General features: G+C 41.5%; 1 protein-coding gene across 6 annotated transcripts in view; it reads right to left on the reverse strand.

The window, feature by feature from the left end:
• MYO18B (myosin XVIIIB) overlaps positions 1-16,103 on the reverse strand; it is a 1,127,577-nt gene that overhangs the window by 22,404 nt on the left and 1,089,070 nt on the right. For all 6 annotated transcript variants that reach the window (XM_063913212.1, XM_063913213.1, XM_063913208.1 and 3 more), the window contains exon 42: positions 9,004-9,156. In XM_063913212.1, the coding sequence (XP_063769282.1) occupies positions 9,004-9,156 (153 nt within the window). The remainder of the gene's footprint in view (positions 1-9,003; positions 9,157-16,103) is intronic.

Below are 16,103 nucleotides of genomic sequence, written 5' to 3' on the forward strand. Positions count from 1 at the left end.
CATAAGCTGTTTAAAAAATATAAAGAAGTTGTTCATTTCCAGTGTGGATTTTAAAGAAAGCTAAATGTAATCTGGCTTACTTTAACCAGGCACAAAAAATGCAAAAAGGAGAGGTTTAAGTGTATAATTTTTCCAATACAGTTCAATTCACGATTTCAATTTACTGAATGATTTAATTGTTAATGCTTGAAGAAGGTATTAATTTGAATGAGGATTTCAGTTTAATATTGTCACCCTCCATTTAATCTTTGATTGATGGCTCCTTTGGGATAGTACTATATGGACACATACTGAGAACATGAATAGTCACATACTGCTTTATAGAAACTTAATTTAGTCTCAAATGTGTAATACATAGCCATACAACAAGTACAATATGGCAATTATTTGAAATTACAATATTACTGAAATGTACTCATTTTAAAGCTGTCCTACATTTTTGTTCACCTTTTTCAGATGGCTACAGAAAGGGAGTGAGAGAGGGAGGAGCAATAATAAGACACTGTAATAGCTGTATTAGTGGCTTCTCATTGCTCCTCTTTCTCACAACATCCTCTTAACGGCCATACAACCTAAGAATATAGCTGAGACTAAGAGACTAGCCCAAGGGGCAGAGCCGTAACTAGACTTTTTGGTGCCCTGTGCCAAAAAGAAAATTGGTCCCCCCCCCCCCCCCCCCATATTTCCAATTGGGACATATGGTGCATGCCTCGCAGGAAAGGGAAATTACTACATTTATCCACTGAGCCACTTAGTCCTGCATAATAACTATGAGATTTCTAACTATATGAAGCTACCTGTAACCCTTAAAAATACAAAACAGCACCACAATTGAGCAGATCCATGCAGTGTGCAGCCACACATCCAGTCCCTTGTAGCCACACACTACATAGATCTGCTCAGCTGCAATGCTGATCACCCCTTCACAAAGTACAAGGTAAGCTTCAAATAGTTAAAACTCTCAAGCTTGGAATTCTCTAGCTTTCTATGGAAGGGCAGATAGCTCAATAAATAGAGTGTCTGACTGCCATGTCATAGGCAACGTGTACAAATCCCGGGCACATCAGCATCCCAAAACTTAATAAAGGACAGTGCAACTGAGTAACAAAAAGCTATCAAGTCAAGTCCATGAATGCTGTATCGCTATTGGCGACAAAAGGGTAGGGGTAGGAGACAGGGGCAGTGAGGAGTTGCAAGTAAAAGTAATTTGATCATTCAGAATTGACAAGTACTGCTAACAGTGCTCCCTACCCTGCAGCGCGATGTGCGGAGTACACTCTGCACACACCTAGTTACGGCCCTGCCAAGGGGCCCCATGTAGAGTGAGGAACTATAATGCTCCAGTAGCTCTCTCAGTGGAGCACCTTTAAAATGTTTAAGTTAAAGAAACTTAAAACCTTTTTTTTCTGCTTACATATAACATTGAAAATAGTTCTGTTAAGAAGTATTTAAATGCTACAAGCTGTCTCTTAAATTCGTGTTATTGTGCATGACTCATCAGCCACAATAACATCACGTCTGAGTCACCAGACGTGTAGGTCAGGCTGATTAATCTGCAGGTGCATGTTGTTTACTTGGCTCTATAAAGGTGTCTGCATATGTACAAGCCTGTCACTGTGTAATTGGAGTGTCACAGTGCTTTACAGCTGTGCAGAACTTATCCCAAGAGAGATTGATACCTTATCATAATGACTTCTGTTTATCTTTTATCACCTGTATTCTGTTATCCTTAACAAAACCTACTCTGGTTTGGATTCCACATGTGGACTAACATCCTTGCTCACACCGCTATGCACCAACCAGATTGTAGGCATTTGCCAAAAGGTTCTGTTTTCTCTAATTATTGTGTTACACCAGAATGTAATTTCTGTGGTGAAAAGTAGTGTATAGTGCATGTTTTATGTAAAAGTGTAGACCTCATTGTGAAAGTTCACTTGGATAAGGCAGATTTTACTCCATACTTGGAATCTCGGAATTTCAGACAGTTCTCCTGGAATTTAAGAGAGTTCTCCTGGCAGAGTAGCCAGGTCCTTGTTCCTTGATGACACAGAATCGTTGGGCCATGATGATATAAAGCATTTTGTCACCCCCCTTCCCCCAACATCTTGCCCTTAGACCTCAAATCTGTGATTTCCATAAAGTAGGCAAGTATGGTTCACCCATCTTAGCAGACTTATTGGCTAGCTGTGCAGGCTCTTTCAATGATCATTGCAGATGTTTTTTTACTATGTGCATGGTTTGCAAAGTTTAAATACTTGATTCAAAGCAAAGCTCCTATCACGTCTGCAACTTACCATCATTATCTTGCTGTTGCTTATAGATAGCTTAACTGTGGAAATGTAGACAGAAGTGCAGTGGCGACAGGCATCAGGGGCTAAGATCAGGTGTTGGCTCCCAGCACCGATGCTTACATTTGGCTCACTCGGGAGGCAACTTGTGGTGACTTATATTAGACACTGCAGAAATTAAGCGCTCAGTCCGGCAGTTAAGAGGGAGCAGAGGGAAGGCAGAAGAGCTGGCCCAGATGGGAGGCACAGCAGGAGGCTGCAGATGAGTGGCACCAGCAGATGCCAGTAGGCAGCTCCAGAAGAAGATGAGTACCAGAGAGTGCTGATAGTGTGGGAAGAATAAGAGCTAAAAACTAAGCACTTCACTGAAGCCTCACCCAGCAATTCAGGTAGGTTCTCTGTGAGGTCTACTACAATCCTCTCCCTAAAACACTAGGTACAAGGCATGTAGGCATAGTCAAGCCTTGGGCCTCTGGTCAGTAGGCTGGCCTTAGGCCTGGATGCATATGAGAGCACTTAGCCCTATACAGTTGTGTTTATCCCCTTAAATTAAGGTGATCCGGGTACTAAACCCTAATAGCAAAGGAGCTGCCAGCTCTATGTAGGCAGGGGTTTGAGGTACAGCTCTATATAGGCAACAAGATTTAAAGAGACAGTGTCATAATTGTGGCTCCTCTTGTTTGTTTGAAATCGTCTCCTTGTATCCGTGCAGGGTACTGTACTGTAGCTCATAGATATAGTTTCTTAAGCAAGTGAGTTGAGGGTCATTGTAATAAGTGTAGTACTGTGATACACTGTGCACCAGGATAGGGTCCTATTTGTGTCTTTTTACAGGTATCTGTGAGAAAAGGAGTGATCAGGATGAAAAACAAAGCAGCTATGGTCAGAACTGCCTGTGTTTGTGTTGTCCATTTTGTCTTCCTTCCTTCTTGGTGGACCATGGGCCTCGCAATCTAGTGCAAGGTCAAGTTTTCATCTGGTGGGCAAGTACCCATAGGTGAAACTCGGGATCTGAGGCCAACAGTGCCAGGGATGATATTCACGTAATCTCAAAATCCGTGTTTTTGAGAAGTTTGTGGATAGGTAGGGTGAGATGATCAAGGGTAGGGTGGTACTAATCTTGTCCATTCTCTGAGACCACCTCTGATCATGTCCATGTCCAGCCTGCACACCACTACTGTTTGCTACATCTACAGCCTGGTAGGCCACAAGACTACACCTGCATAAAAGCAGGCAACACCACCCACTGCCCCTCTGTGGATGTTTCTCCAAATAAACTTTTTCAAAGGCTTCCACGTTCTTCCAAATGCATCAAACAGAAAGGTTAAAGGTCAGTAATTTTACAGTGTATAAACTTTTTATTACATATAAAAGAGTATTAGTTCAGAAGCACTCAATCAAAACCTCCTCTGAGTTTTCCCAAGGTCTGAACATAAACTCATGATGGATGTGATGATTCCCTGCACAAATTTGTACAGTAGTGCATCATTCACCAGTGCAAGCTTTGCACTAATGTTTTTGTTTGGTTGTTTTTTTTTAGGTTGGATTAACTGTTTTATAGTATTGAACATCTGAACTCCATAATTCAGAGTTTGTGTTTCAACCTATACTCCATATTTTGCACCTTCCCCTTTTCTAACACAATTCTGACAATGAAATAAAAGCTTTTAAACACATACGGCACACACTGTAAATACAGTTCCCACATAACCTCTCATGAGCAATTTAAGACATGAATTAAGCTAAATTTCTCATTAGTATCTAAATCTTCAATCCTCTCAGGAAGCCCTTATCTTGCTGAGGGTGGTGTCGGCCGTGGGAGTGGCCGACAGCATTCTCTTGATGCCAGGCCTGTTCTGAGCTCTACAGGTCCCATGAGTATTGAATTGTAGAGGTCTGGGTTACAGCTCACAGTCTAATTGGTCCCTGAAAGTTTAAATCACCTTTATGCCTTTGTTTTTGTGCATACTGTATTTCCTAAATTCCTGCAAGCTGAACTTGAAAGTTTCTGTTTTGTGTCTGTATTTCTAACTTGGATTGTTGCAGGTTATTGCTGCTCTCTCTCATTCTGACTTAGCTTGTGTTCTGATTCTTGCTTGTTTGTCTACAGCCGTGAACCCTGGACTGTATGTCGTTTATGTGTCTCTGCCACCAGCCCTAACCCCTGAACTATACATCGTTTAAGTCTATCTTCCACTTGTACTCATCTCTATTGTTTAACGTTAAAGCTTGTCTGAGGCCATCGTTGATCATCAAATCATGCTCTGTCCTAGTCCTGTTGTCGGCTATACATAATTTATCTCCATTCAGAATAGCTATCGCTCACAATAGACAACCATATTCTTAATTGGCATCAGACCATCCACTAGTTCTTGGTGAACCTTCTATAATGTTCTGTTCAGCAATACCTCAGGGAGATAAACTTTACTACTGGGAGTTGTAGGCATTCGGGACATCTTAGTAAATCATGGAGGCTCTCAAACATCCCAGGAAAGTAGGCAAATATTCTACGAGCTCTGATCTGGTCCCAGACTGAAGGCCTTTTGAGGTTTTAAAATGGGAATATGTAGAGCAAGGAATACTGAAAAATGTTCAATTTTCTACCACTTTATCTCATTACAATAATTTCATTTCAGCAAAATGTGATGCTAATGCACAGACAGTCTCCCGCCAATTCCTTCTCTTTGCATATAAAATTAACTTCTCCCCATGTCACCATCCTGCAACATAATCCAATGCTCAGCAATAGAAATATAACAGAACTTGCATTTCAGTGCATGCTGCTTTTGCACTGATCTGCAGATGATTTGCACTTCATAAATGATTTCCACCACAGTCTTTCAAATACATATTTTAGATGATGAATTTTTCATTAGGCACAGGACCCACATGCCCGTGGGTGACATTGCTGGATGCGGTACTCTAGCAATTGCTTTACTGCTGTAAATGAAAGCATTTTTACGGCAAGAAAGAAGACTGGCCATTAGTGTTGTGTCTGGGTAATCCTGACCCCTAAATCCACACCCACCACAGCCAGCTTGAGGGGGGGGGGGCAGGTCATACTGTACCCCGGGTCCCCTTTTATCAGGGGAACCCAGACCAGAGGACTCTGACATCACTAGCTTTCCTCTTATGCAGCTGCAGCACCAGGCAAACAGAATGCAAGCAGGACAATATGCAGTGCAGGCAGAGACACAAGAATTTCAGGTTTCATGAGCTACCTATGGAGCTTTTCGACCAGAGGAGAGATAGAAGGGTGTAGAGAGCTGTAAGCGACAAAGGGGCTCTTTTCCTCCTCTCTGACTGGGTGTCAGGGTCCTGTGTAACCTGTTACCTAATGAGGGTCTAGAGAGAGTCCTCCTGAGTCCTGTCCCAGTGTGTAAGTAGTACAGAGGCTGCTGCTATTCTTGCATGTGACAAGATAAATTTAGATTTTATTTTTCTATGTGTATTTTAAGGTTGTTTAAATTGTCTTTGTTCCTCTACAAGTACATTTTTATAAAATAGCTGTTGTTCAATTAGTTGGAGCTATAAACAGTACCCAGGCATTGTTAAACTATTAGTGTAAATTTAATGTACACCATTGGTTTAAATGTAATATACATAATCCATACATCCCAACATGACCCATTCCTGGAGGGACAAAATGCTCTCTACCTGGACTTCCTCCTTAACTTATGATTGTAATCACCTTTCTTATGAATTAAATAGTTCAACACAGGTGACGTCAATAATATTTTAAGAGGGAAGTCCAGGTGGAGAGCATTTTGTCCCACCTGGAATACGTCATGTTGGGATGTATGCATGATCTAATATACCCCCCCTCCCCACACACACACACACTTAAACCAGGGCCCTATTGTCTTAAGTGCCCCAGGCACCCCCTGGGCATTTTGGCCCATACACCCGCCTATTATAGAAGCCGGAGCCAGAGCTTAATACTGTAGCAACCAAAACCTCTATATCAGGTGCATAAATATAGTGTAGCTACTGTATGATTACTTACATATTACTGAAGCATGGAGGCAAAGGTGAAACAGTAAAAAGCTATGACAGAAGAGATCTGTTCACTTAAGTTTAATGTGACTATTCCAAGCACATAACAATTATCCCTGTGTATTTGAGTGGGGCTAAAGCCTTATTCAGGAGCTTACAGAGGATATGGTGGTGTATTTGTCATGCTGGCTCTGACTGATAGCAAAGTGCAAATATAACTTTTAAGTTTTAACTTAGATACTTTGCTGTTCATGGCATCATTAGGCATTTGTCAACAAAGTCTTAAAGTCTAAACGGGGAAATTGGATTTCAAGCCTTACAAATCATTTTCACAGAGACATAACTCTGAACGGGCACATGGTTTCTCTTGATTTCTTCGTGGAATATAGATATTTATGGTGATTTCCTAGTAATAAAATTGAAAGCCTGCCATGAATACATCCAACGCTATTCACCTTTCATTGCTCTTCAAACGTGCATGCATTTAAAGTGCAGCATGTATTCCCAAACAAGGATACAGTTACAATGGACAAAGCAGCTGCATCAGATGGAAATCCAGCCATCTGACTGCTTATGTGTATGTTCAGGTGACTTTTTGTAGCCAAAATAGAGTTTGTCACTAGTTCCACTGAGTACTTTCTGCAGTCATTGCATGGACTCACACTGGGCCTGAATTACATGTGGTTGGAGTAGCTATTCCTGTTCTTACATGGAAGCAGCAGCGATAGGGCTTATATGTTAATGCAGCATTACTGATCGGAGCTGCATCCTAAAACATGCGCAGTACAGGTCCGGCGCATGTGCAAAGTACCAAACATTGCAGCATTCACTGCACTAGCGTCACGATCTGAATCAGGTCCGCAGTATGCAATGTCTTCTTATTAGATTTTATATAAACCTCATAGCGTGATAGTAAGCATAAGACTTACAGGTTAAGTAATACTAAGTTGGTGGCAGACAGGTCTTTATAGCAGCAGCCATGTTTAATATCACCTGAATGCTGAATACAAACTCCTAGATAAAAGAGTGTCTCCCCACTTGTCACTTGTATGACATTTCAAAGTTTCATACCATCGATGGTTCATCTCTTGGTTTCCATTGATGATAACCATCGATAGGAACCACACCGATGGCCATTTCTAATGTCAGGTAAGTAGGTAGTTGCCATTTGCTGTGTGAAAGATTAATATTGGAGTCTGAGGTAGTGAGAATTCATTCAGGATACTGTAATTTGAAGCTGTTTGTGTAACTTTCTGTCTGGCATGAACAGGAGCACCAGGAGCTGTCAGCTCAATGGAAATAACAGTTTCATTTTGTATTTGTAAGAAAAAAAGTTGCTTAGCAGAGGCGACACTTTAAATCAAGGTAGTTTCCCTTCCACCACCGATGACTTGGACCCTCTAGGTCAGGGGTGGGGAACCTCAGGTCCACGGGCCGTATAAGGCCCACAAAGCCACTTGACCCGGCCTGGCCAGGCTCACCTAACCGAGGGAGATGCCGGGCGCCCGCTGAGATTTTGTTACTAGCGGGTGCCCGGCTTCTTCCCCTCAGCAGCACCCGGAGGCAGGAGCTCACTCCTGAGCTCTGGCTTCCGGCTCTGGCAGTATGCGTGTGCGACTGTGCAGTGCTATGGGAGAGATGTCATGACGTCTCTCCCATAGTTCTGAGGAGCAGGCAGCCAGGCAGAGGGCAATGGTCCGGAAGCAGGAGCCGGGCTGGTGTGTATTGTGTTTTTTTTTCTCCTTTTAATGTGTGTGTGTAAGCGTAGCTACTAGGGGGCATAACTACAGGGGGCAAACAACTGACTGGGGGCATAACTACAGGGGACAAACAACTGACTGGGGGCATACCTAATGGGGCATAACTACAGGGGGCATATCTAATGGGGCATAACATGTGACTGGGGGCATATCTAATGGGGCATAACAAGTGACTGGAGGCATATCTAATGGGGGCATATCTACTGGGGTCAGGCTAAGTTTTAAGTTGATAATTTTTGTATGGCCCCCGAAGGATTTTTATAAATATTCAAATGGCCCTTGGTAGAAAAAAGGTTCCCCACCCCTGCTCTAGGTAATGATGTGTCTACACACATTTATCCTCAAATCATGCCAAATAGCTTTGTTTGGTATGCCATGGACTTTGCGATTTAGCTGGGCCATGCTACTTATTCTTAAATATACATCTTTATCTGCTACTTTATACCAATACTTTTGTGATAAAAATATGAAGTACAGCACTTAGTACACTATTTGTAAATTAAGATGCAAAATTATGGAAAAAGTACTCAAGTTACCCATAGTCGAGCATCTAAGTCATGCCAGGCATTTTGCACTATATGGCACAAAAATAGTGAGGGCCAAATGATGCCTAAAAGTCAGCTTTAATAACCATAGTTAAGCTTTTCACTGATAATTTAATTATTTTAATGTTAGTTACAAATAATACAAATATATAATGGTGGTATTAAGACTTGATTAGTGCTCAGTTGTATAAATTGGTATCTTACATTAAGTTTGCAGCAGAGGATTATGGGAATCAATCCAAAATAGCTTAGTAAACCAATATGTCAATAAACCATATCCTAAAATAACTGCAGATAAATTAATTAGGTACTATCACCCGGTGACTGTAGCTGCTATATTCATCTAAGCAGATCACAATAACTTTATTTATCCGGATGTAATACTTAATTACTTCATTTTATAAAATGATTTACCGTAAATTGGTTTCAGATGTTGACTGTCTTGATAAACGTCCACACATACTGCCTCCAGAAGGTGATGCCCGACTAGTTGATGATCCTACCCAGGATCGGACACTTTCCGTTTGCCCCATACTCATTAATGAGCCCAAGGTTGACTGATCATCTCTAGAAAGAAAAAGAGACATTTTATAACTTGAGTTCTGAAGTGTATTGGCAAACAACTTCTATTGTTAGTTGGACTATTTACTCAGTCGAAAATGTGCTTTCACTGGAAATTGGACTACTCCATATCTATCCTGCGGTTACTACTAATGAAATCTTCCCCATGCAAAGTATGAATGGCCTATTTAAAAAGGATCTCAGTATGGCAATAGTAGACATAGTACATAGAAAGATATATGAGATACTTTGCTATGTTCCAGAACATAGAAAAAATTAGCAGCGCTAAGTAAAAATGAATTGTCTGGTACTTACAAATTAAAATATTTAATGAATTAAAAAGAACATGTATAAATTCAAATAAAATAAAATAAAATGAAATACAGTACATAGGTACGGCCACAAAGAATGTGTTACTCCCACATTGCATCAGAGTTCCATAATAAAGTGACTTGTTCCTATTCCACTTCTGGTATGGGACTTCATTTTTACCTAGCCCTGCTAATATTTTCTATGTTCATGTGTTTACTGTTAGGAATTGACTAGTTCCTCACCACTAGCTACTGCTTTTTTGAGAAAAATACCATCTAAGCTCCTGAGCTTGTTTTTCTTCTTTTTTCATAACTGTGCTATGTTCCTACCTGTATTCTTTAGCACCATCTGCCAGGACTGTAGCAGCCAAGGACGCAATAAGAAATGCAGGCCATGGTAGGAAGGTGGCACAGTCATTAGAGATGAGCGGGTTCGGTTCCTCGGAATCCGAACCCGCCCGAACTTCATTTTTTTTTACACGGGGCCGAGCGACTCGGATCTTCCCGCCTTGCTCGGTTAACCCGAGCGCGCCAGAACGTCATCATCCCGCTGTCGGATTCTCGCGAGGCTCGGATTCTATCGCGAGACTCGGATTCTATATAAGGAGCCGCGCGTCGCCGCCATTTTCACACGTGCATTGAGATTCATAGGGAGAGGACGTGGCTGGCATCCTCTCCGTTTATAGAGAAGAGAGTGAGACTAGAGTAGAGAGAGACACAGTAGTAATTTTGGGGAGCATTAGGAGGAGTACTACTACTTGCTGAAGTGATAGATAGATAGTGTGACTGTATAATGTATATCTGACTTGTGGGGGAGACACTGACAGTGGGGAGCAGTTAGAGTCTGAGAGCAGGACTCAGGAGTACATGGAGTACATATAACGTACAGTGCACACTTTTGCTGCCAGAGTGCCACACTGCCATTGTGACCACACTGACCACCAGTATAATATATATTGTGATTGTCTGCTTAGGAGTACTACTTGCAAGTTGCTGATAGTGTGACCAGTGACCTGACCACCAGTTTAATAATCACCACCAGTTTAATATATATAATATATATATATATAATTGTATATAATATATATATAATATTGTATACCACCTACCCGTTTTTTTTTTTTTTCTTCCTCTTTATACATACAGTACTACTATAGTAGCTTACTGTAGCAGTCTGCGGTGCTGCTGAGCTGACAGTGTCCAGCAGGTCCGTCATCAGTCATTACATAATAAATATATATACCTGTCCGGCTGCAGTACTAGTGATATTATATATATATATATTGATTTCATCTCATTATCATCCAGTCTATATTAGCAGCAGACACAGTACGGTAGTCCACGGCTGTAGCTACCTCTGTGTCGGCAGTCGCTCGTCCATCCATAATTGTATACCACCTACCCGTGGTTTTTTTTTTTCTTTCTTCTTTATACATACTACTATAGTAGCTTACTGTAGCAGTCTGCGGTGCTGCTGAGCTGACAGTGTCCAGCAGGTCCGTCATCAGTCATTACATAATAAATATATCTACCTGTCCGGCTGCAGTACTAGTGTGATATTATATATATATATATATATATATTGATTTCATCTCATTATCATCCAGTCTATATTAGCAGCAGACACAGTACGGTAGTCCACGGCTGTAGCTACCTCTGTGTCGGCAGTCGCTCGTCCATCCATAATTGTATACCACCTACCCGTGTTTTTTTTTTTTTTCCTTTCTTCTTTATACATACTACTATAGTAGCTTACTGTAGCAGTCTGCGGTGCTGCTGAGCTGACAGTGTCCAGCAGGTCCGTCATCAGTCATTACATAATAAATATATCTACTTGTCCGGCTGCAGTACTAGTGTGATATTATATATATATATATATATTGATTTCATCTCATTATCATCCAGTCTATATTAGCAGCAGACACAGTACGGTAGTCCACGGCTGTAGCTACCTCTGTGTCGGCAGTCGCTCGTCCATCCATAATTGTATACCACCTACCCGTGTTTTTTTTTTTGCTGTTTGGGGAGTGTTTTTTGGAAGGGCCATCCTGCGTGACACTGCAGTGCCACTCCTAGATGGGCCCGGTGTTTGTGTCGGCCACTAGGGTCGCTTATCTTACTCACACAGCTACCTCATTGCGCCTCTTTTTTTCTTTGCGTCATGTGCTGTTTGGGGAGTGTTTTTTGGAAGGGCCATCCTGCGTGACACTGCAGTGCCACTCCTAGATGGGCCCGGTGTTTGTGTCGGCCACTAGGGTCGCTTAGCTTAGTCATCCAGCGACCTCGGTGCAAATTTTAGGACTAAAAATAATATTGTGAGGTGTGAGGTATTCAGAATAGACTGAAAATGAGTGGAAATTATGGTTTTTGAGGTTAATAATACTTTGGGATCAAAATGACCCCCAAATTCTATGATTTAAGCTGTTTTTTAGTGTTTTTTGAAAAAAACACCCGAATCCAAAACACACCCGAATCCGACAAAAAAAATTCGGTGAGGTTTTGCCAAAACGCGGTCGAACCCAAAACACGGCCGCGGAACCGAACCCAAAACCAAAACGCAAAACCCGAAAAATTTCAAGTGCACATCTCTAACAGTCATATCACATTGTGAATGTTCAACCCAATGACAGCATTCTGTTGTTGAAATGGGCATGTGCACACCAAGCATATGCAATCACTTTACTTCTTAATGATAACTGGGATGCAGAGGAGTTACAAGGAGGGTGCAGGAGCTGATGACCGCACAGGTTATCACCCTTATAGGGGCTTACATCAAAATGCCAGGTCCTCCACAGTGACCAGGAGCTGGGTACTGCAGTGTGATATTATTCTGCAGCGCCTGGGTCCTGTCACTGAGAAGGAGCTGCCAGTGCAGACACCAGTCTTAAGGGACAGTGAAGCATCTCTGGGGGTGCTGGGCATGCTCCCAGAGTGATATAAATTGGGAACTTCCTGGGGGAGATGTACTAAGCCTGAAAAGTGATAAATATCACTTTGATAAAGTACCAGCCAATCGGCTCCTAACTGCCATGTCACAGGCTGTGTTTGAAAAATGACAGTTAGGAGCCGATTGGCTGGTACTTTATCACAGTGATATTTATCACTTTTCAAGCTTAATACATCTGGCCCCCTGTGAGGCCATGCAAATAACCTCTCAGAGTGATGTCAGTGGGGACTTCCTATGAGACCAGGCCCATTCCTAGAAGGCCACACACCCTTTCCAGATGGGGGCTACTGACCGCAGCAGGTGTCACTGACCCCAATGCCGCCACTGCCTAGGAAGATTCATTTTGGAGTCCCTTTCCTGGCAACTCAGTCATAATACATGAATTACAGTGATAAAGAATGTTTGATATTGGAGGCTGGCCTCAATTAATAATAAATATGCCAAAGGGTCAGATTCAATTACACATGAGACGTGGGCAGCCCATGTTGCACATTTTCAGACCAGATAAGGTGGGCTGATTCTGCTCGCACCCCCACAAGCTGTGAGCACAGTCAGCCTTCTAACATGTAATACTCAAAGCTACTGGTACACTTCCACACAGAGCTGTATAGAGCCCAAAGTCTGTTATCAATTCATACCGATAAAAATACCCCCTAGTGTGAAAACACTCATAACCTTCATTAAGAAGACCAATTCAGGCAGGAGTTAAACAGAGATATACTGTAGGGTATCCATTATACCATCTAATTGACACAGAAGCCATGGTGGAATTTATGCATTGAGAATAGTTTATAAAAGAGTGAAAATCAATTCCCCATACAGATATTAAACTTAACATATACTGGGCCTAATTCAGACTGGATCGGTGCAGTTTGAAGCCCTATGCGGAGTGCGCTCGAGCAGTGGGCGCACTACCCCTGCGCGCCCCGGGAGCCCAGTGAGATGCTAAAAGCATTTCAGAGCTGCGATCACCTCTGCCTGATTGACAGGCAGAGGCGGTCACGGGGTGGGAGGGCGGGTGTTAACAGTGGTAGAACGTCGCTGGTGGGGAGCAGTCCGGACAACGCAGGTGTGTCCGGACCGTTGCAGGAATGGGCTGCCGCGGCTGCATGATGTCACACGCAACTGATGCAACTCGGGACGTGGCGGGTAGCCCCCTGCCAGCGGGCAGGAGCTGCGCAGGTAGGGAGCTACTCGCCAGGTGCAAAAGCATCGCTGCCGGGCAATGCGTTTGTACACAAGCGGGGAGGGGGGGGGGGGGGCAGAGCCAGACATGCGGGGTGGACTAGCCCTGTAAGAAATTATTTCACAAACTAGCCTGAAATTGTTTCATTAATAGGGAAAGAAAAAAAACAGAGACAGATGGGTAAGATCGTGTATAATACAATGATGTACAATACAATATCATTTATTGGCAGATACTGTATTCTGGCAACTAAGAACAAGACTGCTATCCAAATTTACTTTACTGTGTGAGTGTGACTACTACCTATGATTATGCAGAAATGGGTCCTGAATTGATTATATTTGTTGCAGTATTTTATTATTTTTGTCCTATTTTCCTAATACACAAGCCAGATAATACACCCTTTTACAAGATGTACTGGCACTGGTAGTCACTAGATTGCGCCAGACAGAGCAAAGTGTTGCTCCGTTTGGGCATGCACAGCCGCCGTCGCTGACTGTTATGTTGTTCCATCACTTTGACAGGCTGGTAATGAGTTAACATATATACGAAATGGGGATCAGATGTGCAACACATAGCTACAGTATGTACTGTATCTCCTCTTCAAACCAAACATTTGCACCCTTAGAGTATCCCATTTGATTCCAAGATGACATAGTCCTGTCAGAACACTATCTAGCATCATATTTAGGCCTCCAGCCAGATCATATTTTACTTTAATGGATTTCTTCCAAAGTATTGCTTTCTTTGATCATCATTTACATTTTATATAACTCATGAAAGTATTGACACATTTGGCAATTTGCATTTCAACATTTATAATTGTGCAATTTATAACATTAAATACGTTAGTATAGTAGAATTTATATTTAATTGAAGCACCTAATAATGGATCCTATGAGGCAGTATTAAAATCAAGACCTTTTACACAATGACATACAACACAGGTAGCACTACAGTATTTGATAGAGTACCTTTACCAAACTGTTAAAGATAAGACAAAGGCTATGATGGGAATTCAATAGTCCGCGATAGCGTAGTAATTTGTTGCAGATAAATTTTTTGAACATATCTCGGAAAAATGCAGCTTTTTGTCAATATGCTCAATCCCGTTTATCATGCAATCCAAGTACAAATTCGTGAAAACGGCAGTTGCATGATTATTATTACTGCTGGTGCTACAAGCGTTAAGTGTAGGTGAAAATCAGGATCTCTGCCTGTACCTCCAAAAATGACAAACTAACATAGGATAACATTATACAAGTCTATTAGTGGCCATAATAACTGTATTTGGGGTTCTTAAATTGTGTCAAATGGCTGTTATAAGCATTTTTCTAAAACAGTGAAAAAATACAGAAATCAAGTGTTTTCTGCAAAATTAATGCTCTATTTAAATTTGGAGTATATACAAATGGCTATTAGTATATATTTAGATGATTTTAAGCCACTTTTTTTAAAAATTGCAAGCCTAAAAGCACTTATCCCATTAATAAAGCAACCCCATACATATGTCACATTCCTTGTACCCCAATTTGCTGCTCTTTGTACTCAAACAATGATGTAATTATTGGCCCAAGAAGGCTAATTAAAACTTCTAAATGCCTATGTAGTCATTAAGGGGGGTGTCCCAGAGGGTCTGAACCAAGTCCCAACACTTTTACCTTTAAATATAGATTTTCCCCAACTTCTACCTGCTCAGGAGGTGGTGAAAATAAATTTGTGTTAAACCTTTAGGGAATTATCGCTGATAAATTGTCGCAATTAATCGGATATGTCCCCCTATATCTGCAAACTTCTTTGTACAGTGAGATACAGTGGCTCCTTGGTTGTAAATGTCACAAAATCTGAACAGATAACAGACCTGTATTGTAGGTAAACCTAAGTGATAACAAAGGTCCATCTCACACCATCAAATATGGTGAGTGAAATTGTTGGTATTATAATGGTTATATGTAGTAGCAGTGGCAGTAATATTACCAGTGTTGTTTCTACCCTTTAAAAATAGTAAAACACAAAAATTTAAAATGCATAAATGCAATGCAGATCATTCATGGAAACATATTCTCAATGTGCAAAACCATATTTGACCCTGCTAGTCAATGGACTGCTGAGTAAGAATTGTGGAGACTGTCTAACCACACCCCCAAAGTACTTAGATCTAGCTTCAGTTCATGGTTGTTGTAATGCTAGATTTTAATAGAACCCATCATGATTTTATGCTAGATTTTAATAGAACCCATCATGTTGCTTCCCTTTTGAAGTTTGGTGGAGCAGCACATTTCCAGTCACTACAAGCTTCCCACACAAAATTACTTACAATGTCCCCTCAATGTCAAAATTCAAATAAGCCACAAATGAGCCTAATTTACAATATTTAAGAGAAAAAAATGAAATATTTATTTTACTGATTGGAGTGGTACTAATGGGGTAGAAGGTGTCTCTGAAAAGCAGAGGGTAGGCATGGACCTTAGTGCGCCCTGTTACAAAACAAATATGTTTAGGGCTGTGC

Source organism: Pseudophryne corroboree, chromosome 1, assembly GCF_028390025.1.
Source record: "Pseudophryne corroboree isolate aPseCor3 chromosome 1, aPseCor3.hap2, whole genome shotgun sequence".
In the NCBI taxonomy this organism is placed as follows: Eukaryota; Metazoa; Chordata; class Amphibia; order Anura; family Myobatrachidae; genus Pseudophryne; species Pseudophryne corroboree.